The sequence below is a fragment of the Corvus kubaryi genome, unplaced genomic scaffold, assembly GCF_017639235.1.
Source record: "Corvus kubaryi isolate FWS band 111438036 unplaced genomic scaffold, C.kubaryi_AGA036_p1.0 72, whole genome shotgun sequence".
In the NCBI taxonomy this organism is placed as follows: domain Eukaryota; kingdom Metazoa; phylum Chordata; class Aves; order Passeriformes; family Corvidae; genus Corvus; species Corvus kubaryi.
In genome coordinates, this window is record NW_024582060.1 from 2858920 (window position 1) to 2885837 (window position 26918).

The window sequence follows — 26918 nt, forward strand, 5'->3', positions numbered from 1 at the left end:
GTTATTACTCTTTGGCAGATCCAGAAAAGAGACCTTGATCTCCTGATTGATTCTTTGTACTCAGGGCCTGCCTTTGTCACAGAGGCAAAGGATTTATGGACAAGCTTACATCTTTTGCTGAGTAGGACCTTCTGTGTGTGTAAAGTTATTTGCCTTGCTCAGTCCTGGCCATCATGCACTTTTATACTGCTGAAAAAGAGAATAGCTAAACAAAATTTAAACCTTATAATATCAATTTGGACAAAAAAAGACTAGGAGCCATACTACATAAAAATGGCTTTACAAATCTGAGTTGCAGCTGCCATCATACCATACACAGCTGTTTCTGGTCTCATCTGGCTCTTGATGTTTAAATGGAAGGTGCACAGGGAGAGACAAGCATCTGCAGAAGGCAGCTTGTTTGAGGGTAAGTGGATAAATCAAATTCTTCAGATCCATCTCTCCCTACAGAGTACAGAGGGAACCTAGATGATTAGATTTGACTACACGCCCAATTTGTATTATGATAAAATGAAGCCAGATTAATCCCCCCTAAGTACAGAAGTCTCATCACGAAAGTTCTGACCACTGTGTCTTTAAGGTGTCCTCAGTTTGAAGGCAGCAGCATATTCAACCTTTTAGTAGTACTCACAGAAGTGTGCAGAATATTTAAGCAAGTTCTTGTGACAGCACAGAAGTAGCTGAAACATAAATGTGGTGGCTGTTGAAGCAGAAGGAATTACTACTTTCCTACTCTGGTTAAACACAGTTGCAGAAGATCCTGTTCTGTGAGTTGAAGTCACTAAGCTGGTAGGAGAGGACATCGTAGCAGAATTATGTGTTTCATGAAGGACACAGAACACTCAGGAACCTGGACTGACATCCCTCTGTAAGGCAACAGCTGTCATTGTCCCCTGGCCAGTCTTCCTCTGGGCAGGTGGGGTGGCACTGTTACATCTGAAGGGACTTTGCAGCAGCTGAGGAGCCCGACTCCGTTCCTGAGCTCTTTGTATTCACTCCTCTCTTTTGCTTCCTTCAAGTCAGCCTGTGGCAGTTGTGCTAAAAACTAAATGCTTGATACACTACGAGCAAATAAATCCTGCTGGAGCTATCCCTGCAGGGCAAGGTGGCAGCGACAAGTTATGAGCTTTTTCAGCATTAGAGTTTGGGAGTGTTTATGACTTCAGAGCAGCGCGTTGCCAGCGCCGGTGTGACAGAGCATTCGTCTGTGGGTATGAACTTATCAGATCAGTACAAATGGCTGAACTGAGCCTAAAGCCACACTAGAAATGAATTGAAAATCGGGCTGTAGCCACAATTGAAATGTTCTGTGTGGATTTGCAATTGACCCTGTGCTGTACAAAGAGTTACAGAGCTCATCTCTTGCTAGTAATCAGGGAAATGGCACTGTCAGCTTGCTTCCCTTGGAGCACAGGTTAGAAAAAAGCAAAAAAACCCCTACCAAGCAAAACAATCTATCACACACACACACTCTACCACAGCAAATACTTTAGCAAGAAAAGAGACCATTCATCTGCAGAAACTATACATAAATAACAAGAGAAAATGTCAGCAGCTTGTCTGTTCATCTCTTGCCAGTTTAGAGAACACAGGAATGCCACAAGGTAATCAAAGTGCAGAACGTCAGGTTCTGCTTGGATCTGAGAACAAAATAAACCTGCACTTGAACCTGAGTAAGCAATCTTTCAGGGATAGCCATAGCCACATTACACTTATGGCTCAGGGAAGAAGGGTAGCAAGTATTTTCAGGCATAGAATATGAAAACTGGGGATCTGGATTTAGACCTAGGTTTTCCAGACCATGCCGTGACTCCTGTGACCACTGAAAAAGGGTGGTGGGGGTTTGCAGCTTTTTTCCTGGGGAGCTGAGGGACAGGGGGTGATAGAAGAATGACCAGCAGTAAGGCAGACCACTTGTTTAAGGAGAACACCAGACCAAAGTGATGTCAGCAGACTTAGATGGGGACAAAGTGTACCCCACATCTGCCTCTGGATTCTTCATGTCACAAAACCAGATTTGGAACAGGATGATTTTTTTTTTTTTTTTGGTGAATGCATCCCAATTTCAAATTTCCAAACCTCTCTAGTAGTTTCAGAATTTTGAAAATACTTAAGAGCACTTTGGTGCCTAATCCCCTTTAAAAACACTTGCAGATACAGAACAAAGGGTTAGGATTGTGGAATAGCCCCTGTCTACAAGTCAATTCATTGTGTTTAGTCTGTTCTCTTATAATAGATTAACATGGTGGAGGGACAGAAAGTCTTGTTCTCTTCCACCATTTTCCCTTACATTGCTTTGTGATTATAAATTAATTTGATAACCACTTTGGTCTCCAATTTCTCTGACAAGTGAGAACTCTTAATTTCCTCCCAGCTGTGCTCTTTATAGATAATGCAAGTAGCAAAGCTTTGTATTCTGCCTTTAAAAACTAACTCACTTGTGCACGTATGAAGGGTATATATGCACCCTATCCATTCAAAATTGAGGCATTTCCACTCTTGTAGCACCCAGCAGGCTCAGTCTCTACCCCTCTGTCATACTCCCTGCCAAAGCATGTAATATGCAGTTCAGCTGACTCCGGTCCAGTCCAACTCCTCTCAGCTGCACCACAGTGCTGGAATAGTTTTCTCATGATGCAACATCAGTCTTCCCGTTCTGTTGAACATCAGGAATTTTCTGTGTAACTTCCTAATGTCACCTTTCAGCATCAGCAGCTGTTCAGAAACTGTTTCAGCATCAGAAGCTTCTGTTGCAGACTTCCATTATCGGCAGAGGTGAATCCACAATTTTGGAGCTGAAGGACTGAGCCAGCATGAATGAATTTGTCCTTCATCACCAAAACCCACATCTCCAGTATTCCTTCTCATCTCCCACAGGGCACTTTGCAATGTAAGACACCTCAGAGATTATTTCACACCATGGAAGGAGAGATTCCTTTCAAATAAGTCAAATTCTTCAAAAATCTACCTTGATTTGTCACTCACTTGTTCTCTCTGCCTTCTTCAGCCTCGTCATGAGGTGATCTGTTCCTCCTTGCCTCTGTGGACTGTGAACTGTAGTAGCAGGTGTTTTGCCCTGTGAATGCTGTGCTGTGAGAGCACTTACTCTCAGTTGCTGGAGAGTGTTCTTAGGATAACGTGTACACTCTTGGGAGAATGTGCACATGGGGTATATCTTTCTCTTCCCTTCCCCCTATTTGTTCTTTCTGGCATTTAGTGGGGGATCCACCTAACACCTCCCACCTGGCATATGTTCAACTCTGATCATGTTACATTGGTTCAGGCAGAAATTTGGTCTCATTCTTGTCCCAGAGAACAAGCAGTGACTGGAGAAGGGCCATTTTGGTGGAATTACGGGAGTTGAGGCAATGTGGTGTGTTTGCTGTGTCCTTACTCATTTTCTGTTACTCACAGACAGGCTCAAGAGGATGTGTTTGAATTAAAGCACAACGTTCATCTAGCGTGTGTTTGGCTGCATCCACAAGGGATGGCTAAAGTTCAATTGCAGAGGCCCCATAAAGATCTGAGTTGGGGAAGGGAACCAAAATCATATTTTCTTTTGGCAGAATTACGCTTTTGGACATAATTTTAGTACTAGGGAAAAGCTGAAAATCCAGAGTGGAGAGAAACCAAACTCTATCTGTCTGGATGTGAATTCCTGTTGTATTTGGGGTGTACATGTACAGTTAGGATCAAAAAGAGGCAGAAATGCCATCCTAGAAGTCGTAACTTCGTTTCAAACTTTGTTAACATCAAGGTCTCTGAATTTACTGTGCTTGGGTTTTGCCCTCTGCAGTTTGCACTGGAAAGATGGGCTAGAAGTATATATTTGGCAATAATTTATTAAGTATTGGACATGTTAACAGTGTGATACATAAGATATTAGCCTTACTGAAATTAGCATTCTGGCATCCTTAATGCTGTCGTAGTAGCAGTTGATTGTGTGAAGAAATATTTCCTTCCAGGTTATTAACTTCAGAATGGCAGCAAAACATGGTGGGCTGTACATACCATAATGATGTTTGCTTAAAAAAACCCGCCCTCATGTTCTGCATTTGTGGGCAGAGATGGGAAAAAATACTTGTCCCTTTAAAAGCTGTCTCCCAGAGCAAAGAAATGTGGAAGCTCATTTATAAAATATGACCAGAGGATTGTTATTACTGGCTTTTTGAGACTCAGAATAGCAACAGGGCTGAGGACACTATTCATAGAGCAGAATGCCAGAAATGATGTGTTAACCTGAATCACAAACCATAAATTATTGAGAATTGCAGCTTCTGCTATCTTTTTACATGTTAAAATATTCCTTTTTGCATGGAAAATCTTAACTATACAGATTTGCATTTTTCCCATGGAGTATTTCTTCTGAAGAGTATTTATTAAGGGATGATCTTTACACAACCTGTGGGAAAGTGTAGGTAGAAACAAAAGCCCCAGAAATAAATAGGCTTTTTTTTTCCAAAAGTCTTTACATTGTTGCCACAAGGCTGTAACATTTTTGTTCATGCTTTTGAAGATCACATCAATCTTTTCCTCTTGCAGTCAGCACTCAGGTCTATGCCTGCTCCAGAATTCACTGGAACACGTGGAAAGCTTAGGATGTTATTTCCCTAAGTTCTGTAAGGATGTCTTTACCTATTTTGTTCAGGAGCTAATAAGGATAGCTAGCAATTCCAGGGAAGCATGTTTTGCTATACTGTTTATTTCTTATGTGCTTTCTGTGGAGGTACCACTGCAAGACTGTAGCAAAGGCCAAAATCCTGAAACCTGCATCCCAGTCCTGTCTTTTTTGGACTCACTGCACCCAGTGACAGAGGGCTGCAGGAATATTGCCCAGCTGGGACCATCAGCCCTTAGGCTGTTTAGTGCATTTTCAAAAGTAATTTCAGCCTTAGATGAATCCACAGGTATTCTATCTGAAAAGGTCATGCTGGCTTAGTCGTTTCCATTTAAGTACCTAAGATTAAGTGAGATGAATCGTGGTGAGAATGAGTCATCGTATGATTTAGAATGAAATTAGCATTATTGGCCACCAGCACAAAATGTATCAGAGTGTAGTAGAATCACTCAGAAAATTGCCAGTATTTCATCCAAGAGGTCTGGATATAGTGTTCAGTATTGTCTTGTACTTGCATTGAGGTTATTTTTGTCCAGCATCATACAGTAGGTGATCATAATGGTAGCTAAGAAGTAGATCCTTGTAGCTTTAAAATTTGCTCCTGCTTTGGGATTTCAGATGTCCACTTTGAAAATTCTGTGATGCTGCACGATTTACTCAGTAAAAGCTGACAAAAGTCAGATTTGTTTGGGATTTTATTTCCACTTGTCTAGCATTAGATAATGAGATGTAGTTACCAGTACTTTAATTTTACAGGGCTGATGAGTGTCCGCAGCTCCTCTTAAAGTCAGCAGAACTTGTAACTACTTGCACTTCTGGTAATTGGGTTCTGGCACAATGTGTTTCGGAATGAGGCATTCAAAAGCCAGAGTACTTAAGATTAGGAGTTGTTTTGCAGCTTTGATCTCTTCCTCATGTGTAAAACTCATTCCGTTGTATGGAAATAAACTGAGGATATAAACTTCTGAAAAAGAACTCTGAGCTCTGCTGCACACCATTTATTTTCCTATTACTCTTTGCATATTGTTTATTCGATATGTTGTATATCTCCTTGCCTCCCCTTGCTTTTTATTTTAATTGGGACCTGGTTATTGGCTGGAAATTCCACTAGCATGACTCATCCCTGCTCTGTAAATGACTGTGAACAGGCATCACAATTGTGGGATTTACTTTCCTCTTCTTTTTTTTTTTTTTTTCCTAAGTGCTTTATCGTGGCACGAGCTTGTAATAATAAACTAGGAAGGAAGTTGGAGCTAATCATTGGGTTCTGAATGCACACGCCCTGCCAAATTTCCCCACAGGCATGAAACAGCCGCTCAAGCTGTGACATCAGCAAATTAAATCCTGGAGGTAGCTGACCAGAAGTAATGAAATGTGTATTTACCATACTGATGCTGTCAGTCTTAAGACACACTGCCTTTACAATCTAGTTAAGTGGGGCACGTTTGTCACTTCTAGTGGTGCTTAGAGAAAATACTCAGGTTTCTTCCTAGCCTTCTTTTCAAAATCACAAGCCCAGTGCTGGCTGGTAACCCTCACCTTGTTCAACATGAAGAAAGGATGACCAGAATGGTCTGTTCTTTTAAAACACTGCCTGAGTGAAATCCATATTCCAAAGGAGATAAATGATTTTGTCTTATGACATGTTAATTGGCAATTCTTTTTGTTGATCTCTTACCTGCCACTCCAGTCTTAGAAGATGAAATTAAAGGATGAAAGTTATTTTAAGAGCCAGTGGATATGAAACAGCAGATGTCTCCCACAAGCCGTGTGTCCCATGCGTGCAGCAATTGAAAAGCCTGTGAGCACACAGGGGTGTGGAGGAGGGACACATAGCCACTGGAAGGGGACCACTCAAGAGAGGGATGCATTCTGCAGATGGGTAAAGGAAGGGGTTGGATGGGGCACATGGCTTCTAAAGAGAGGGCCCTCAAAAAAATGCATCATGGCAGCAGTGGTTCCAAAGCATCTGGACCACAGGTACATGGAGCAGGGAAGCTATCATTTCACAATCCCCACATGCTTAAGGTGATAGAGGACTCAGAAAAAGCTATTTACCCCAGATAGGTATTGTCATAGGTAACAACAGCATCCATCTGAGAGTTTTATTTAGCTAGCAGAGGCATTCCATGCTAATTGTGTGAGAGCTGTTGTAGAAGGCTCATGAATCATTTGCTGGATGGTGCTTGCTGTGGATTCACGAGAACATTAAGGGGAAAAAATAAAAGTACAGTCTTCATCATGGTTAATACAATACCCGTGGAAGAGTCAAAGAATAAAATCACAACCCATATGAGCATTCTCTGAAAGCATCTAATTACATCTTAGGAATGTCCATGACTCCGCAATTGTATGCTTAAATTCCAGCTGTACTTGGTTAGCATAGCAAATGATTTATAGCACAACCAGCTATAAGGAGCTTGCTTTGAACTGTTCGTTGGCACGTATAAATTGGTTTGGCCCTGCTGGGTGGTTCTGCATAGCAAGGTAGGGATGTGGAGTTGGTACTGTGGAATTCAGTGCCAAGGCCAAGGGAAGGCCAGAATAATTTTAGAGATAACACCATTCTTTTTCCTCTAGTGAAGCATTCAAATGCAAGTCCATGGAAGGTCAAAACCCACAGATACATGAACTTCAAGCTTATGTAGAAATAACCTTGGTGAGTCCTTGCTCGGTCTTGCAAGACAACCATGGCTTCTGTGATGAAATACTGCATGTGCTTTTGGAAAGCCATCTCATCTGTGCCTTCCTTCTCCTGTCTTCCCACAGCAGGAGGGCTGAAGTAGGATTAATTCCACATTTTCTTAGTGAGCGCAAAATAGGGAGGAAGAAGAATAAGAGAAACTCTACTTGGTTTTGACCAGATCTAAGCATAATGTCCAGTTAAAGGTTTGAATCTGTGTGAATCCAAATGCTAGACTGGGATTTAAGGCAAAATACAACCGCTTGAAGTGTAGAGTTTTGATCTACTCAAGGGTAAGCCTTTTGAATTCAGCTGAGGCTGAGGAAAACACATGGAAGCTTTTATGTAGTCGTAGTCTTATATTGTAAGCCATTTGGAACAGTTGCTTTGCCATCTGTGAAAAATTACCCAGACTTCTGCACCAAAATATTCTCCCACTGATAACATTGGCAGATACAATTTTAACAACTTAAAAGTAATTTTTTAAAAGACTAATTAAAGTGAACCTCAGATCAGCAGCTGAGGTTGCACTGCCTCTGTTTTTAATCTCAGGCTTGAAGGTGTCCAGACAGGTTATCCTATTTGGGTTGGACTGGTTATATGCTTTGTGCCTTGTTCTCATGCTGGATCAGATGAGTGGGTTTGCTTAGGGCCTTTGTCTCAAGCCTGTAGCTTGGCCTATAGGGTGGTATAACATTAGGTACACTGTAGATGCCAAAGCCCAATGATAATACCATGAATTGTAAAGACAAACTGCTGCTGTTTTAAATCTTACACTCCTAGAACAAATTATTTTTTCTTGGTGGGTTTCTTGTTGTTGTTGTTAGGAGGTTTTTTTGCTGTTGTTTTTGTTGAGCTGTTTTTTTGAATTCTGGGAGCTGGCAACACCATGTGTGTGAATTTCAAATAGGGATCCTGCTTCTTGCAGCATAAATCCTAGAAATATTGTTTTCATGGAAAAATTCCCACTAAACAAAACCACAAGGAGATAGGAGGTAATCAGGCTGCTAGAATTAATCTCTGTAGGAGGTCTCTACCTCTCTGGTACAGGGGCAACTCGATCGAATAAATTGCAAACTAACCTTGATTTTGCACCTTTCCCTGAGAGCTCTCAGCCTGTGAAATACGAAGGAAAAAGAAATACTGTGGAGTTGGGAACTGAAAATACCAGCTATTACAGTTTTTAGGGGGGGTAAAAAATTATAAGCTGTGGTGTGGTCTAATAAACAAAAAAGCAACTCTTAATGTAAGCTTGAACTTTTCCTTCTCATTAATGATCATGAATCTGTTTTGAAATTCCTGTAGAGAACAAGTGCTTCTCCTGACAGCTGGTTTGAAATTAATAAAAAGGAAAATGTTTTCAGCCAGCAATGACTTAACATGCTCATGATATATGAAAACAAGGTTAAATTGCTCCTTTCTCTCTGCTACTAATAAAAGAAATATTGAAAATTAAATGCTGTAGCTTAGGAAGTGAAAAGTGCCAGCCAAAACTGTGGACATAGCGGTGAGAGCTGCTTATCACTTGGTACTTGCTGGAACAGGCATATTTGGAAAAGCTTAGGCAGTGCCAAAAATTATTCTTCAGTTGTAGGCTTTCAGAATATATTGCATTGAGGAATATATGATCCTGTTTCTGCAAGATAAGAGTCTTGATTTAATCACCTCCTTTTTTGGGATTTAAATGACTTTGAGGCTTTATTGGAAATCCTCTTGCCCCTGATACCCTTTACAATCTCATCCTTCTTCTGCTCTACTTCACCTTTCCTCATGAAAGAATGACAGAGGCTTTATTCCTCAGGATGTAAGGAATGGAGTATCTGGAGTATCAGAAAACACACAGCAGGATCCAGCCTCTGCTGCAGAGAGACTGGCCTCTGATAATCAGATACCTGTGGGCTTTGGCTGACTGTGAATTGTAGCCTGAAATAATTGCTCCTGTTTGATGTTAACTCTCTTGTAGAATGTAAGATGTAACTTTATTGCAAATATAACGTGAGTATCTTTTGACTATCAAGGGAAATAGGTGAAAGTAAAATACTTCAACAAACTCTTTATTTTACTTCAACAAACTCTTTATTCTTGTCTTGTAGAATGCAGAACCTTTCCAAGTTGCTGTCCGAGAAGACAATTGTATCGTTGTCTCCCTGGAAGCATCAGATGTGGTGAGCTCATCCTCTGTATATGTTGTGAAGATAGCTGGAGAATCCAAGAACTACTTTTTCCAGTTCGACGAATTCAATAGCACTTTACCTGCCCCTGTGGTTTTTAATGCCAAATACCATGGCCTGTATTACATAGTAACTCTCTTGGTAGTGAACTCAAATATGGTTTCCAAGTCAGCGAGATCAATCACTGTGTTAACCAGTAAGTAACACCTTATTCTTCTTTTCTTCTGTTTCTTGTCTTTGTGTGTGGCTTTTTTCCCCAGAAGTTCTTCCTGTGAAGAAGGTTGGGTGGTTGTTGGGTTTTTTCAGTGGGTCCTGCTTGTGTGTAGGATGCACCCCTGTGTGAGAACAGTAGGGAAAAAGTCCTGACAACGTGTGAGTGAAAATTCACAAGTTGTGGGCGAAAAGAAAGGCAATGCTGTAGGTTTCCCCTGGCTGACCCTTCCTGAGCACTGAGGTGTGACATACTAAAATAGTGTGATGAACGAACCCCCCTTTTCAGATGTTTATCCTAAACCCTTTGAACCAGGAGTTCCAAAAATCTGGTAAAAGGGCATGACAGGTGTTGACTGACATTTCAGTGTAAGCACTCCTGTTGTATGGGGAGTTTTATCCTGTTTTAAATGCTGTAACATTGTTCTTTGATTGCTAATATGTTGAAGCAATACTAAACTTGGAAAGCAGACACCAGTCACCAAAACCATGTGTTTGTGCCAGTACAGCTGAAGGTGTTTGTGATGGAGAACACATCTGTAGTAGCCTGTCTGTTACTATTTCCAGGTGCATTGATCCTGGGGGAGATGTGTGATTTTGTGTGCTCTGTCACCATAAAAAGTACCACAGATTTCCAGCTGTGCTTCTGGCTCTGAGGTTGATCCAGGACTGGTTGCATGTGCCAACCTGAAAATAATTTGTAGAATATAAAATAATTTCTTCATCTGGAAGATGACAAAAATCTGTTTGGATGGAGCAGGACTAATTTCCAGATATTATTTTTTTTTCCCCTAAATGGCACCTTGGAATGTATGGGTAGTTTCAGTTGTCTTACATCTGAGGAATTGTTACGATTTTTTGTACCTGTATTGTTGTGTCAATGAGGAAACACCATCCACTCTAACAGCATTCAGAGCATGTTAAAGCAGGCTCATGTGTTATTGAGTGAGGTTCCTAAAATTTAGGAGTAAGAAGATTTTGCATCATCTATATCATCAATTTGCATCATCTGTATCATCTTCAGCCTTCCCTTCTGTGCTCAAGTTGTGCCCTGGTGAGGAACACCATGAAGGGCCCCATGGGAAGAAGTATCATGTTGTTGAGTAATGCAAGTACTGACCAATTTCAGGATTCACAGGCAGCCTGAATTTCCTTTCCTTTGACTGCTTTAACCTTGTAAGCAAAGTAGTAATTTTAATCCAATTTTCTATTTCATGTTTGTTTTCTTCAAAGAAAATATTGAAGCATGCATTGCCATATACAACTGGAAAAAAAAATGCCTCACTATGCATTTTTAGCTGGTTTTGGATGCTGCATTTGGAGTTGTGCAGCAGGGCTCATTGCTCTTTGATTTCCAGAGCCCACGAAGGTCTCTGGGAGCAGGGAAAGTGTGATCCAAGCTGGCAGATGGTGCACACGCTCCTGTGCAGGGAATCTCTGAAGGAAGAAGGGAGCCAGAGTCACTCAGCCCATCAAAGCCAGCCCCAGGCTTCCCATTTGTGACTCAGGGGGTTTCCACAAGGTGTTCCTGGAAAAGTCTGAGTCTGATGGCTCCAAGGGCATATCCTGGATCACTCTCCCTCCTCCAAGGCTTGATGGTTTCACCACCTGTCTTATGGGGGTGTGCTGGCAGCATCTTGGGGTTTCCTGCTGTGACCTCTTCTGCTCCCCCAGACCTTGGAAGGAGCAGTGATTGTGGCATGCAGCCAGTGCTGCCAGTGGAAAATGTGTAACAAAGAGAGAATAGTGGATTTCTCTGGTTTTATCTCACCAGAGAGACAACCACGTTCATGGGAAAGAAAGGGCAATCCTGCAGGCAGCATTGAAGGATGTACTGAACCCTAAAAGTAGGTTGTAAATTGTGAGCTTTGGAAGGGAAAGGATCCAGTCTCCTCTGTGATATTTTCTGTCAGGCAGATGGATGAGTGCTGGCTCTCTTCTAGCAGCCTCTGCTCCTAAGTTCATCTTTTGGAGCACAAGGCTACAGAACTGAAAGGAAATTTGGAATGAAAAGACAGCATGGCAGCGTGGGCTTTTTCAGGTGTGTCGGTACCCATCAGGTTTTGAGAAGAGATCTTAAAAACTCCTGTAGTGACCACTGGTTTCTCCTACAAAAATGTATGTGGTTGTACTTGGTTTGTTGTTGGGTTTTTTTCCCCTCTTATTGGTATTGTCCACTGCCTGTTTTACATAATTTTATGATTATGAATTAACTTGATTTTTTTGGCAGACAATAATTAGGATAGATTGTATTTTTCTTTTTGCCATATGCTGTCTGACTGTTTAATATTCTTGGCTTATTTAATCATGCAAAGACATGTAACTATCTAAGTTATTCCTTATTCCTTCTGAATCTTACACATGAAAGAATGGCACATTGCAATTAGCTTCCAGTACCAAATTAATTCCTGTTCTAACTTCATTGGTGTCAGGAGAGCTTTACCAGTGGCAGATTGACCCCATTCATTAGGCTGCCACAAAATAAATCAAGCAGGATAGCCAGTGATGCCAGTGTGGTTATTCCCAAGACAGTACTCTCAAGAGGTTTCTGGGATCTCCTGGAGTTTGCAAAGGACACTGTGCAGGGAGATGCAGCCTTTCAGCGTGGCCGTGTGCTGGAGATTTCAGTTTCACACAGGGTAACCAAATAGTGCTTGTCAGAACGAGACCAAGGTCCCTCAAAGGCATTGCCTACTTAGGAATTCAGGGAGAGTCCTGGAAGACCTCTGCTTTCCAATGGTGTATCCTGATGACATTTCCTTTCTCCTGTTCACGTCCCCCATCAATATGCTACATCTAAGGGAATTGGAAAGAAATGGCTATGTCTCTTCACAGGCTGAAACTTTTTAAGCAAGAGAAGAACCCATTTAAGAGAAGACTTTTGTTTTACCCCTTGAAGGTTTCTGGCCGGAAAAGCATTGGAAAGCTAACAAAATATGTATTTTATACATTATAGATAGGCATATGTATTATATATATATATATGTGTGTATGTGTAACTCTTCACGTAAATGTATGGGCATAAATATGTACATATAAAAATACAAAATCATGTCACAGAAATACACATATAACATAGAATCATAGTATCATTTAGTTTGGAAAAGACCTCTGAGATCATCAAGTTCAACCCTTAACCCAACACTGTCAAGTTCACCGCCAGACCATGTCCCCAGGTGCCACCTCCATGCATTCTTTGAACACTTCCAGGGATGGCGACTCAACCACTTCCCTGGGCAAGCTATTCCAGTGCCTGACCACCCTTTCAGTGAAGAAGTTTTTCCTCCTATGCAGTGTAAACCTCCAGATTTGTCAGCACAGTTTGCCTCTGGTGAAGCCATGCCGGCTGTCTTGGATCACCTCCTTGTCTTGCACGTGCGTGTAAGCACATCCACGCACGTATTCGTGCACGTATGTTACCACTTGAGGTTCCATTGTTCATTTGGTCCTTTTCTACAAGACTGCACAGTTCTGATCGGCTCTGATAGGAATAATTTCATTGGAATAATTTCTCATGTTAATCAAAACACCACAAACTGTAGAACTTCCTCGTTTAGGCGCCGTGGTCCAGATTGTTGTAATGAAAAGGATGAGCTATTTGAAAACTCTTAGATAGGAAACCTGTAACATGGAATTTGAGCACAAAATGGTGTTTTTTGCTCCTGATTCTGTAGCAAAGTTGTGTTCAGCCAAATTGGGCTCTCACTGAAGGAGAGGAGCTGAAACCCTGACCACTTTTTAAAGATGTCTGCAATGGTTTTGACAAGAATAGTTGTGAGACTCCCACCCTGCTGGCCAGATTCCTTTGAGTGTGATTATGCTCTGCCTGTCAAAGTGACCTTCCATCCAGTCTTCAGTCTGGACAATGTTAGAAGTAGTTCTGGTATCTAACACAACTATTTCAGGCCTGCTTTCCTCTGCTCTTGGAGCTTTGGCTTTTCAATGGGGAAGGAGTAACTCCAGAATTTATGTAATTAATTGAGTGCTTTGAAATATTTGAAATAAAGTTTCACCTTTTACTAATTGATTTTAAAGTAGTTTATGAGATAAATAAAGAGTACATCTGTAATGCCAGTGACTGATACTCTCACTCATTCATCCTACGTTTTCCCAGCTTGAAGCCTTACTTTATTCTTCCCAGGGTGAGTCATACCCATATAGCATCTTTTTCTTCTTTTTTTTTTTTCAAATCCACTGTCAACTTTATACTGTGAAGGAAAAAAAAAAAATTGTACATTAGAAGGAATGGGGAAAGCAGTACATTGCAAAGCTATTGTGTCCTGCAGGAAAAATGTGTCTCTGCTGGGAATTGGAGAAATCCAGATCTGAGGAGCTCTGATGGTGATTAAGAGCAGCTCTGCCTGGCTTTTATTTTAGCTGGTGATTAGGAGTTTTGAGTGGTAAATGTCTCATTGTTTCAAGAGCTGATGATTCCTTACATACATGACTGTGAAATATATTCCCTTCAGGGAGAGTTGTGCCTCTGTGTCTCCTACAAAAAGTATTCTCCTCGAGAGACCAACAGGCTGCTGCCTGGGACTCTGATCTCCAGCTCTCAGAGAGTAATTGGCATTAGACCCGGTTAATGCTCCGTTGTCATTGTGCCAGATGCTGCAGGAAGTGATTCAGCAGGTCCAGTCCTTTCCTCTGCCTTGTTAATGGATCAGAGTTCTTTAACTCGGAGCTTCAGAGGGTTTTTTCCCCTAATGAAATGTGAAACTTCAGCCCTTCATGTTTTTCTTTCTTAAAGGATGATGTGAAACATCTTTAGAAGGGCTGCTTATCTGTGGCAGCCCTAACTTTGAAATGTAACTCAGAATAGCATCTAGGTCCATTAGTGCTCAGCTTTTCCCAGCAAATAAACCATGTTATCCTCTTTCTAGGGTGGAAAAACCTCTCCATCAGAATCAAAGAAACAGAAAGAACTGCAACCATATGATTTCCTGCTGTAATTTCCATTGTAAGGAGGATCTAAACAATTGGCCTAAATCTGTTCAAGAACAATAGCTATGCCTTTGTTCGTGGAACAACATTATTTTTTAGGTTGTGTCATCTTTGTATTTATCATCCTATGGGGCCATGTAGAAATGGCACTATGTATCATCATTTCTCAGGAACTATTTTCACTTATATTCCCCCTTTGTAAGCAGTAGCACAAGATCTCTATTACCTATCATAAACTTGAACATTATGTTCCCAAAGTATTAAACAACATCTTCTTTAATCTCAAAGATGGTTTCCTTTTAACAAGAGATAAAACATGCTAAAGTTTACAGCATAATGGAAGCTTTACCCTGGCTGTGCCTTACTCCTGGTAATCATACAGATGTATGAACAGTGTCATCCAGATAATTCACAACTTCTTCCTGTGAATGAAGGGAATTACCCATGGGGGTTAGGTCACTCCATTAATGGGGCATCTTTTTCATAAAAGTCACAATATGGAGGTAAATAATGATTAATCTGCATTCCAGTGTGAGAAGCAAGGGAGTTGAGCTCAGTCCTACATGTAATGCTATGTCTAAGCTAGCACAATAATCAATCTAATTCAATTTGTGGAGTGACCCAGTCTACAAATATTACAAACAAATTGATGTGGATTGAAATATGGTACCTATTTTCACAGTACTTTCCCCACCCCTCCCCCCCCCCCCCCCAAATTGCAGATATTAATGTGTCTGACACAAAGTGAATGCATCAATGGAGGATATAGCATTCAGAATTTCCCAGGACATTTGAGGAACATGTTAGGCACATTTATTGTGCTGTCTTGATGCTTGTGTAATGCAAGTTATATGCTAAATGCAAAGTGCTGGAAAGTCCAGGGTAAACGGAGAAGTTAAGTTTCCTGTTAACAGATAAGATGGGAAAGCAGTTGCTACAGAAGCAGTAGATTGTGAGACACAGAGAAAAATGGCAGATTTAGGACTTGGTCCTGCAATCTTGTCTCTCTGTGTGTAATACAATCTGCAAGTCTAAAAATAAAGAGATTGTAAGTGAAGAGGTGCCTTAAACTATTAGAGGGACATTGAAATGCACTAAGTCCCTTCTGTAATACGAATTCAATGTAGTACAGAGGTTTTATAAAGCTCTAAGTATTATATTTCTGTAATTCCACTTTATTTAAGCTATTTCTTGACAGCCCCTGAAATCTGTGACAAGGTGCATCCTAAACACTGAAAATGGTAAAATTAAAAAGACCAGACTGTTTATGCTCTGAATTATAAATCTAGGTAGTAAAGGGTGGCATTTTACGTATTCTTTAATTTTAATAACCCTAGGAGCAATTAGTAAGTGAAAGACAGAACATGATGGTTATCTGCTGAGTGTTCTTTTAATTTCACAGTGTGCAAATAGCTTTTGATGTGAAGATTTGGTGCCGAAGGAAGTAAGATAATGGAAGAATCTTTAAATTGCATTATATCACTCATGCAGCTCTGCTAACATCAGCCATGAGCAAGGAGAGGATAGCGAGCGGAAGATAGCGACACGAAAGAGAGTCTGCAGTGATTACCGCTTAATTCAATTGTTGGTTAATTAAATCAAAGCATCAGGAGGAAAAATCATTTGGATTAAAAATGAATATAACTTCCATCCTTTATTTGATTTGTTGTAGGAAGGAATAAATGGGGTAATTGAATCACTGGCATAGGAAAGTTTCAGTAATTCTTTCAGAAATGAGGAGACCTCAGATGTGAATGAGATAGCAGGAGAAAGCCCAGGGCACACCCGCTAACATGAGAGATGACTGCACATAAGCATTGTGCTATTTAGAGATTGTTATTGACATTTAAACTACTCTCATGTGCTGTGTGAGCTGTGATATGAACCCTCTGGTCATGTGGGCAGTCATCTCCACTGTTTATTTCGGAATAAGCGATGGGAGGAGTGTCGGCAGAAAGAAGAGGGTAGGCTTTGTTTCCTGAGATCTGCTTTACTCCTATTTGTTTCTAGGCTATCGTGAAATGTCAGCAGAATTTTCACAGATCCCATCACTGAAGTGCCTGTTGGTATCTGTGAGATGGGGAGTTTCTATTTGTATCTGGTTAATGTACAAATATATGGATATATATCTCACAAAGATAATTGGGTGCCTTTGCCGTAAGAAATAGTTTCATAATCCCACACCATTGCATTTGCATGCTCTGGCAAAGTTAGAAATGATGACACGTTGGTCTTGGTGAGAGATTCTGTTTGCATCTATGGTTTTGTTCCAAGTTGCTTTTTCTTCTGTGTTTCCCATCACATCTGGAAAGTTACTGCTGTAGTGAAAGTACTGTACTGGTCATTGGGATTTCCTTTTGTTTTTCACTACAGTCTTGCTTTTCCACCTTTGATTAACCTACCCTACCTCCTGCAGGATAATTCCACTTTTGATACTGATACTAATCTTCCCTTTCATCTACTCTTTCTTTTGCCCATTGTGACTGTATGCTCTTTGGTGAAAAATATTTTATTAGTTTTTCTCCAGGGCCTGTGGCAGCAGAATTTTGCACTCAAACAGGTCCTCTAATGCCGTGCTAATCAACAGCCTAAATTTTGCACTCTGATCCCTGTAGTATGCAAGAACTAAATCAACATGCTAATCTTTCTAAGGATGTAGGCCTAATTGCATTAACTATCTCTATTAAAATATGTTAGCAGGAAAAATTTCAGCTAACAGGATAACCTTGCTTTGAGTATCTGCTTGGACCTCTTAACCACAGGCTAGTTGGGTTGCTGTCAATTTTTTCTTGCTGAGGAGAGCATTGAAAAAAAAGGTGTTTTTTTCTTTTTAGTTTTTGTTGGGGTTTTTTTATGAATAGAGAAGGCTGAATAAAAATGTGGCTCTCTTATTGTCAGCAACAATCCAGCCTCCCAGCTGCAGTGAACTGGCGTGGCTTTCCCTGTGCTGATGGAGCTACACTGGTCTGGATTTCAGATGACAGGACACAGGATATTTTTCTTAGTTTTTGCAGCCTACCTGACTCTGAGTTCAGAGCATTAGATCAGCAGTTCCTGACTTAGCTCCTTCCTATGCACAGGCTTTACCTGTGCCATCCAATAAACCACTCTATTTCTCTGTACCTCGGTTCTTCATCTGTAAAATAATGGTAATGGTACTGTTTAGTTTGTAGAACTTTGATGGGAATAAATATGTTAAAGGTGGTGGCCCTCTCACATGGTAGGAATGGGGGCTGTGTAACTACCCATGAAATAAAGAAATGTATAGATACCAAAATAGAAAATCTTCATTCATGTGGCTCCCTTTGGCCATTACACTGATAATCTTCTCAGCTCATTTTAAAAGCTCTACATTTATGCTGAAGTCACAGCAGTTTCAAGTGTTGCGATGTTTTTGTCTGGGCACTTTCACATGATTGACAAGTTTTAAAGATGAAAATCTTTCTGAGGTGATGACTGTGAGTGCTTAAATAATAACATATTTTGAATGTCAAATATGGAAATTTTTCCTTTACAGTGTAAGTGTTAGGAAGATCAATTCTTTGGAGGGAGGGGAATACTGAAATATTGGCTTTGTCAATGTCCCAGGTAGCTTTGCCCCACACTTCAGTGAAGCCCCAGATATCACCTGGTAGATTTAAGAGTGTCTGTGCTGTACCTACAAAACCATTTATTTTCATTGGTATTGTATATGTGTAAAGAACTCAGTTTGCCTATTAATCCGCTCCTTTCTTCCTTTTTTCCCCTTTTTGTTTGTACATCCTTTAGAACCACTTCCAGTGAGCAATGTTTCTATCTATGATTACAAACCATCTCCAGAAACAGGAGTGTTGTTTGAAATTCAGTACCCAGAGAAGTACAATGTTTTTACCAGGGTAAATATAAGCTATTGGGAAGGAAAAGACTACCGAACAATGCTGTACAAAGGTAGGAGGAAACTGTTTCACCAAAATTCAATACTAATTCTGCTGGAAACATTTTAAACCGTGGTCTTAGGTGGGGTTTTGACATGTATTTGTATTTCTGGTAATGTCTTTATGTAACAGCTTTTATATCATGAAGTAAGGGATGGGTCTTTGAATGGAGCTGGTGGTTCACTTGGGATTTTTAAATTGCTAGAATACTAGTTCTAGTGATGCTCTCTTTCTTTTGGATTTTAGAGGAAGACTTGGTGGTCTGGATTTTTGTAATCAGGCTGAAATCAGCCTGGGAAGGCATCCCCAGGTGCTGGTGCTTGTGTGTCAGTCCAAAGCAATACAAAAGCTCCCAGGCTCTTCCCTCTGACGAAGGTTTCCTCTTTGGTCTGTAGCCGATAGGAAAGCTCTGGGATATCCCAGAGGAGGGAAACCCATTCAATAAACCTGATTGTTGGCACGGGACCAAACCTGGAGCCAAATTCTGTATCAGCATACAGTGACACAGTGCTGACAGTGTATATAGTACATTACTGCAGCATTCAGTGTTGTCCCTAAGCTAATAAACCCTCCTGCATAATACAAATTTCAGTGTTCTTAGACTAATCTAATCAAGGGCAATCAATCTAACAGTCTAGACAGCCAGCCTAAACAAACGACCAACCTAACCATCTAAATGATCTAAAAAGAGCAAATTCTTTCTTTATCTGTTTGTAGCTGAACCTTTTCATGTATTTGTTTACAACTTTCGCCCTGCAGTATAGCTTAAGCACAGTATCTGTCTCAGAGATATAAACGGGGCTGTCCTGTGGGAAGCACCCTAAAAGGTGAGGAAGGCACCCACATACTCTGTGGGCCCTGAAATCCCAATGATTTAACATTCCATAGTGCCAGTAAAATGCCTTTGGGCAATCCAGTAGGTGCCGAGTTGAATTTTACACACTGAAATAAGGATCCCAAAACAGAAAACTGGTCATTGTAAACTCACTTTAAAGTCAGCAGAGGGAGATACACACCTCCAGAAAGGAGGTCAGAAAATTGGGGAGTCTCCTTGCTACAATACAAAGTGGGGCTAGAAATCACATTTTCAATGCTGTAAAGTGCCAAAAGTTAGGAAGGGTAAAGTCTGGACTGTAGCAGAAAATACAGGTGACCTCTTTCCAGAGAGCAAAAGGGATGCCAGCAGTAATTTTTATCTTCTGCAGCTAATAGATGGTTCCAGGGGCTGTAACACTAAAGCTGCTGATAAATAAAAGAGTCAACCTAAATTAGGAGATTCCCTAATCAGCTTGCATGCTCCTTCCCACAGCCAGATAGCCCTGAGCAAGTTCTCTTCAGCCCACACGTGTTGTGCTGGTGGCTCGTGCTCGATGGCAGGCAGGTGTTCCTTTGAAGGTCCCCCCTGAACGCTGGGCCTCAGTCAGCAAAAGACCAAAGAGGCTTTTGCGTGCAGCAGTTAAAGGTCTGCAGGAACCGTCAGATGCTCTTTGAGATACTCAGTGTCATGTGGAGCAGGTTGCCAGATTCAGTTCCCTTGCTGGTGAAAAGCAGCTCATGTTTCTTGTGCTGGGCCCTTTTTTTTTTTTTCTTTTTTTATTTTCTGGTAGCAAAGTGGCTTTGACAGCCAGGAAAAGTGTTGGCAAACTGAATTATTACAATTTCATGTCTCAGAGCAGGTTGAAAAAATGTTTAAAGATCTAAAACATTGCCCATTCACCATGTGCAGTCACATTATCAGAAAGTGAACATTTGATGCATTATCCTCTTTTTTTTCCTTTCTTCTTTTCACTTTAAACCTTCTGCAGATTTCTTTAAAGGTAAAACAGTTTTCAATCACTGGCTGCCAGGCATATGCTACAGTAACATCACATTTCAGTTGGTATCAGAAGCAACCTTCAACAAGAGCACGCTCGTGGAATACAGCGGGGTCCAGCATGAGCCCAAACAGCACAGAACAGGTGAAGAAAATTCTTACCAATTCTTACCAATACCACTTCTTCCAAGTCTGTATTGCTGCTTTTCTTGCTTCTCTGGGGAGGGGATTGATCCCACAGAGAGGAGGGTCTGTGTGGGGGCAGTGCTGGGAGCAAGGGAGGAGGATGTTGTGGCTATTCCATAGGCTTGTGTGTACAAGCCCTGCAGAGGGAAATTTGTGTGGGTGTTCCTGTCATAAAAGCTTGCTTCTTAGAAAATAACTTCTGCTTCACGTGAGATATCCTGGGCCTTCTGCTAGGAATTAATTTTTAAGCCACAGGAATAGCTGCACTGAGCAGACTATTGATCTATCTCTATTGGTCTCTCTCCTTGTGCACTGAATCATAGCTAAACTGCTTGAGAAGGCTTTCCTCACTGTGCACTTTTCCAGCACGGAGAAGAATGTCATAGTTGCCCGACTTGGCCGCCAGTTTGTGCCCTGAAGCATGAACTTTTAATTTCCAAGACAGCAATGTTGCAGAGGCTGAAAATTGCATTTGTTCAGGGTCCAGAACTAATTTAATTTGGTCCTGGGACAGTGCCCAAAACTTTTTTGTTAATGTGTTGGACCGCAGACATTTATCAAGGTCCAAAGTGAAATGAACCAGTGATAAAAATCAAAAGGCCAAATCTTCAGATGAATACACTCATGTTGGTCCATTGCCTTGGACAGAACAAAGCCAACTGATGCCAGCTGAGTTCCATCCTGAAGATCCTAAATACAGTTCTTGAGATACTGAACCATAACCAACAGGATCACCTTTTTTTTTTTTCCTGCTGCCCTCCCATCGCTCATTTTTCACATGAACTGCAATGAGAATGTAGAGTTGGGTTTTCTCTTAGTGGCTGTGGCTGGGATGGGAGCTGAACAAATTAGTGTGCTGTAAAGTGCCAGCTTAAAAGGTGCCAGGCAAAATTATTTGCAGAGGCTACTCACAGTTAGAGTGTGTAAGGAAAGGCAGACAAGCAATTACAGTGAGACAGACAAAATGCTGTGTGTTCACGTCCTGGCATCAGCTGAAATAACTTCTTTGTGTGCCAGAATCTTGTCTTGTGGAGACCCAAATCTTAAGATCAAGCTTTCACAAATATTAAAATTTAAACTGATGTTTAATGCTTGTGAAAAGGTGGCTGCTAAAAGCATATGAAAAGCCCTACAGCAACGTGAAGGTTGTTTTTTTTTAATACGAGCTATGCCATATATGAGTTTTGCATATATGTTTCATTTCTACAGAGGTGGGGTTTTTTTCCATGATCAAGATCTTCCTGGAAGACACAATAAAATAGATGTAGATTCGCTGTTAAAAATTCACACTAGAGGAGCCTTGCTGTTATAATAGCACTCAAGTTTGATTTACTGTGACTGCACATCTACTTTACTTCCTGGCATTCTTGACTTGTGATGATTCTGTGAATTTATACTCGTCTTCATCCCACTAGAATCACTTCTGGTATATGTATAAGAATATATAAGAGAAGGGAGAATCTTAGTAAGAACAAGTTATTTCAAACAATCCCTAGAAAATTGTTATTTGTCTGGGGAATTAATACATTTAAAGGTGTACAGAACATACCTATTAAAAGACTAACCCTTGCTTCTCTTTTAGTTCCTTACCCACCTCGAAACATTTCTGTTCAGATTGTACCAATCAACAGAAACAACTGGGAAGAGCACAGTGGGAATTTTGCAGAAGAATCCTTCATGGGACCACAAGAAATCATAAGGAAAGAGAAAGTTAGCCATCCTTCTGACAGCCCAGCTGAAATCCCAGCCGCAAACACATCTGCAGCCTGGCTGGATGACCGCTCCAATGGCACCGAGTACGAGGCCACCTCGCAGCCATCCTGGTGGTCTAACGAAGCCGAGTCATCCGAGGGGGAAGAGGAGTTTGTCAATGCAGTTTCCAGTGATTATGAAGCCAGTGAGGCCAACACATCTGGCAGACCCACAGCAGAGCCCCCTCCCTTCCTTCCTGTGCAGATGGTGCTGACCTGGTTACCCCCAAAGCCCCCTACTGCGTTTGATGGCTTCCATATCAATATTGAAAGGGAAGGTAAAGCAGAGCCTTGTGCCCTCCTCATGCTTCTTTTCTATAACTCCACTGGTGGATTGTCTCCTCTACAAATTATTAATTATCTAGTATGTGCTTCAGAGGGCTTTGTTAGAGCCCCTGTATTTCTTGAGGAGTTTCTTGCATTGAATAGCATCTACTTCTGGCTGGGCAACATAAAAGTGAGGGAGGAGGAGTAAATCGCAGTTTGCAGTTCTCTTTTGTTAAACAAGATTTATGCTGTTGTACACATTGCCACACTGTTTAAATGCAGTCCTTCTGGATGCCTTTTAATCCCACAGCTGAAACAAAATTAGCATTTCTGATGTAAATAATTTTCTTGGTGGCTGGAACCTTTCAAGTTTCAATTAATCCGCACTCTTTTCCCCCCCCCCGATTTAGAGAACGCAACTGAATTTTTGACAGTGAGTGAGGACACTCACAAATTTGTTGCTGAGCTGAAAGAACCAGGAAAATATAAGTTGTCTGTAACAACATTTAGCTCCTCTGGCTCTTGTGAAGTTCGGGGAAGTCAATCAGCAAAAACACTTAGCTTTTATATCAGTAAGTATCTCATCAAACCCATCTTTTTCTCCCTAAGCAACATAGCTGTAACGTGCAGAGTTTGACCACTGTGGCATCTCTGGCATCTGCTGATGGATCACAAGGGCCTGGTCTTCTGGAATTCCCTGTTGCAGGGAAGGAAATGCAGTGCAAATATGTTACATATTGCAACCTGCCTGGATGGGCCTTTGTTGTGCCATCTTGGCAGTCTTAAGAACTGAAAGCAGGTGATGTGATGGAGTCAGTGTTCAGAAGTGGCTCACTGAAACGAGTCACCCTTTTGCATCTCTCACAGTGAGGATTTAATTCCAAGAATTAATTTGGTGGTTATGGAGAGTCTTGGAAATATTTAACTTCCTTACTCCTGGAGTACATACTGGGTTAGGGATGAAGGGCAGCTCAGGCTGAGAGTATGGGAATTGCACAATTAAACACTGAACTCTGAAATGGCATGGTCTCTGAGCAAATTACAGTAGATGAAGTGGTTCAGCCTGCTAAATTCAAAGGAGAAAAAGTAATTTATTATTTCCCTTTAGAATCCCAGAGTTTCTTAACTGGAGATTAGTAAAAGACAAAGTAATCATACGCTGCTGTGTAAGCTAATACCATGACTGACAATTAGATCAGCAAGTGAGACAGGTGTTGGTGAATTCAGACCATTATCCTTCTAATGGCTGTGGTCACCTTTGTACCTTTTTCTGCAAAAGGAAATAGATATACCCCAGAGAATGCCCATGGAATGAGAAAGGGGAATGCTCTCAGCACTGCACAATTTTGCATGCGGGAAGATAATGCCTTCCCAAACCGTGAACGCTGCAACAAGACACAGTAGCTAAAGCTGGCAGAAAAATTCATGTTAAAAGGAAATGTACTCTAGTACTTCAGTATACTATGAATAAAAATTGTGCCTTTAATAGCTCGTAACATCTACAAATTCTAAGTATTTAGACTTAATCATAATGCTGGACTGGATGTAGCAATTGCACTATTGCTCCCATTCTTAACAACTTTACAGTTAAAAAAACAAGAATGGGAAAACATCGAGAAAACAACACATGAGAGAGAGGGTCTCTGCTCTTGTAATTTCACTGTCTTCTGCTTTTCTTTAGGAATAGCTAGACAGCTTCATTATATGGAAAGCATCAAAATAGATAAAGATATATGTAACATTACTATTACTACCAAATGTTACTCCGTTTTGCAAGGTGTGACAGATTTTCATTAAGCAGTATTTAACACAGTGTTCTCCATGAAGTGTGCTAACTGTGGACCTGAGAGAAATGAGGACATGTTAATCCAAAGTATAGGGGTATGGATGGCTGAATTAAGGATGAATTCGAATCTCATTGTGTATAAAGTATTAAACTGTTACAGGAACGTAATGATATTTTAATTTTACATGTAGCACATAAGAGCCTTTGGTTTTTTGAGTTTTGTCAGTTAGTTTTAGAGGCTTTAAAACAAAATGAGGGTTCTTGGCAGTTGTCTTATATATTCTGTCAAACACAAGGTCCTTAGTATTTTAGATATTTTTTATATGTATTTCTGGTAAAATGCTGAGTTGGAGATAGGCACAAATGCTCTCAGGTTGAAATTGCTTTTCCATTCCTCTTTATGACTCTGATCAAGTAGGCTTTGTGTGGGGACTACAACTCTGGGTCATGACATGAGGTATCTCTGCTCCCTTAATGCCAGTGCTGAAACAGTTTCTGAATAGTGAGAGCTATCTGTACATCCACTGTCTCCAGAGATTAATCTAATAATCAAATTCCTCTTTGTCACCTGCGTGGGTGTGGGTCTGCTGCTGTGAATAAATTTTGCCCACAGCATCAGTCTTACCTTTTCCTTGTAGCACTTGGTCAGTGAATCATCCTGTCAAATTACTGGCTTGTGTTACATATTTTTGTTACATCCAGATAGCAGTCAAATCTTATAGGCCGATCTTAAACCCCATTCTTGCTCTGGCATTTGTTTTATTTTATCAATAAATGTAAATTACCACTGGAGTTGCACGGAGGAAGAATGTCAAGGAGAGAGCTGTCACAAGTATCACTTAAAAGTGACAAGAAAAATGGGCTACTTTCATGAAATACTAAATTTTTACCAGGTCTGGCTGAAGTTATTTTCCAAGCTGTTCTTTTATCTATATTTAAAGCTGTGTTCTCTACCAAGTGCTCCAAAAAGTCTGGTGGAGAGTGAGATTCTTCACTGTGGTAACCTCTGTGAACTTGATTTTCATGCTTCAAGGCTGTGGTACGCTCAGAGGGTGTGTTAGTATGTGGAGAGGCGAAAAATTCTGTGTGCTTATCCTTTAATATTGGTCAATGATCTGTACATTATTGGCTGTCACTGCTTTTAAGCATTCCCTTGGAGCAAATCTGATACTGCTGGGTGGTTTCTGGTAAGCAACAGAGAATACTGCAATCTGAATTTTCACAGTCACGTTTGTCGTGTCATCAGCTCTGCTGCATGAGCAGCAACCTCAGGCTCTTTCCCAGGGCTGCCATCTCTACTGCCTGCGGGCTGTGGAGGTGGACAGCTGCCAGTCCAACCTCCCTCACCAGCAATAAATAATTCCCTGAAAGTGGGGTGTTTTATCACAAGTGCCTCAAGTGGATAGAGTGGCTTGCTGACCTGTGCTTTTGGAACATGTCCCAGGCCCCACAGGTGAGTGGATAGAGGAGCTCACTGAGAAGCCCCAGCATGTGACCGTGACGGTGCTGAGCTCCACGACTGCCCTGACATCCTGGACGGCGTCCCACGAGAGCAGTGGCAACAGCACCATCGTGTCTGTGCTCTCCCTCACCTGCCAGAAGCAAAAGGAAAGTCAGAGGCTTGAAAAACATTACTGCACTGAGGTAAGGGGCAGAAGACGGAGCATTTTCCAGTCCAGGAAAAAGTCGTCCTGCTGTTTAGAATCCTTGTGCCCCAGGGCTCTATCAGGCTGCAGAGGACAGTGGCAGCTGCTCCCTTCTGCAGTCCAAAGGGACATGGCTGGTGCAGAGTGGCGGGGAGAGCGCAGCAGTCGGGAATGAAAATGTGCAGGACACCACAGGATTCTTAAAACAGGATTTCTGCTGGACTTGCTGTGGCCAGTCCTTCACTCAGGCATATGCTGCAGTACATTTGTATTAGTGAGGTGCTCACATGCATCATTATTGTCAAAGTAGCATAAATTATTTCTTAGCTGTCCCACATTTGAATACAGAACCTGACTGTAAATTTTCTGGAAGTTTTGGGATGATCAGAAGTCAGCTTTCCTTTTCATCCATAGAAAAAGGTGTCGGCACTGGGAAATAAATAGCAGTTCAGACCACCTGTGATTTGTGTGGACAACAGTTCTTCAGGGCTGCTGTATGGGTTGTGTTTATAATCGTCAGGGGTCCTGAACCCCAAAACTTGACTGTTTTCTGTTACTTGAAACCCTCAGTGAGTGCAACCCCACATCAGACTCTGTGCCTATGATAGATCAGTGGCACGTGGCTTCAATTAGAAAGATGTTTTAGCCCACATGTCAGGGACCCCACCAAGATGCTGATACAGCCTTTTTCTGAGCAGGGCCGTGACTTCTGTCTGGCTCCCTAAATGTGTGTGATGGAGGAGTCTGCAAGGGACTGCAGTGCTGCCCTGCTGCACCCTCAGCCCACCCCTGGGAATGGAAGGGGACTGCTGGCACTCCCTGTAAATCTTCCTCTCCTTCAGCTTTGTGATCAACCCTGCAAGTTAATTAATATGGAGAATTTTCAACCCTTAAAATGCCTTTTAAAATTAATCTCTGTAAAAATTCCG

General features: G+C 41.3%; 1 protein-coding gene across 3 annotated transcripts in view; it reads left to right on the forward strand.

Moving 5' to 3' along the window:
• PTPRO (protein tyrosine phosphatase receptor type O) overlaps nt 1-26918 on the forward strand; it is a 146978-nt gene that overhangs the window by 71482 nt on the left and 48578 nt on the right. For 2 of the 3 annotated variants that reach the window (XM_042050324.1, XM_042050325.1), the window contains exons 2-7: nt 9395-9668; nt 18395-18553; nt 20346-20498; nt 22122-22568; nt 22968-23129; nt 25788-25987. In XM_042050324.1, the coding sequence (XP_041906258.1) occupies nt 9395-9668; nt 18395-18553; nt 20346-20498; nt 22122-22568; nt 22968-23129; nt 25788-25987 (1395 nt within the window). The remainder of the gene's footprint in view (nt 1-9394; nt 9669-18394; nt 18554-20345; nt 20499-22121; nt 22569-22967; nt 23130-25787; nt 25988-26918) is intronic. The other variant, XM_042050326.1, reaches the window with a different exon arrangement.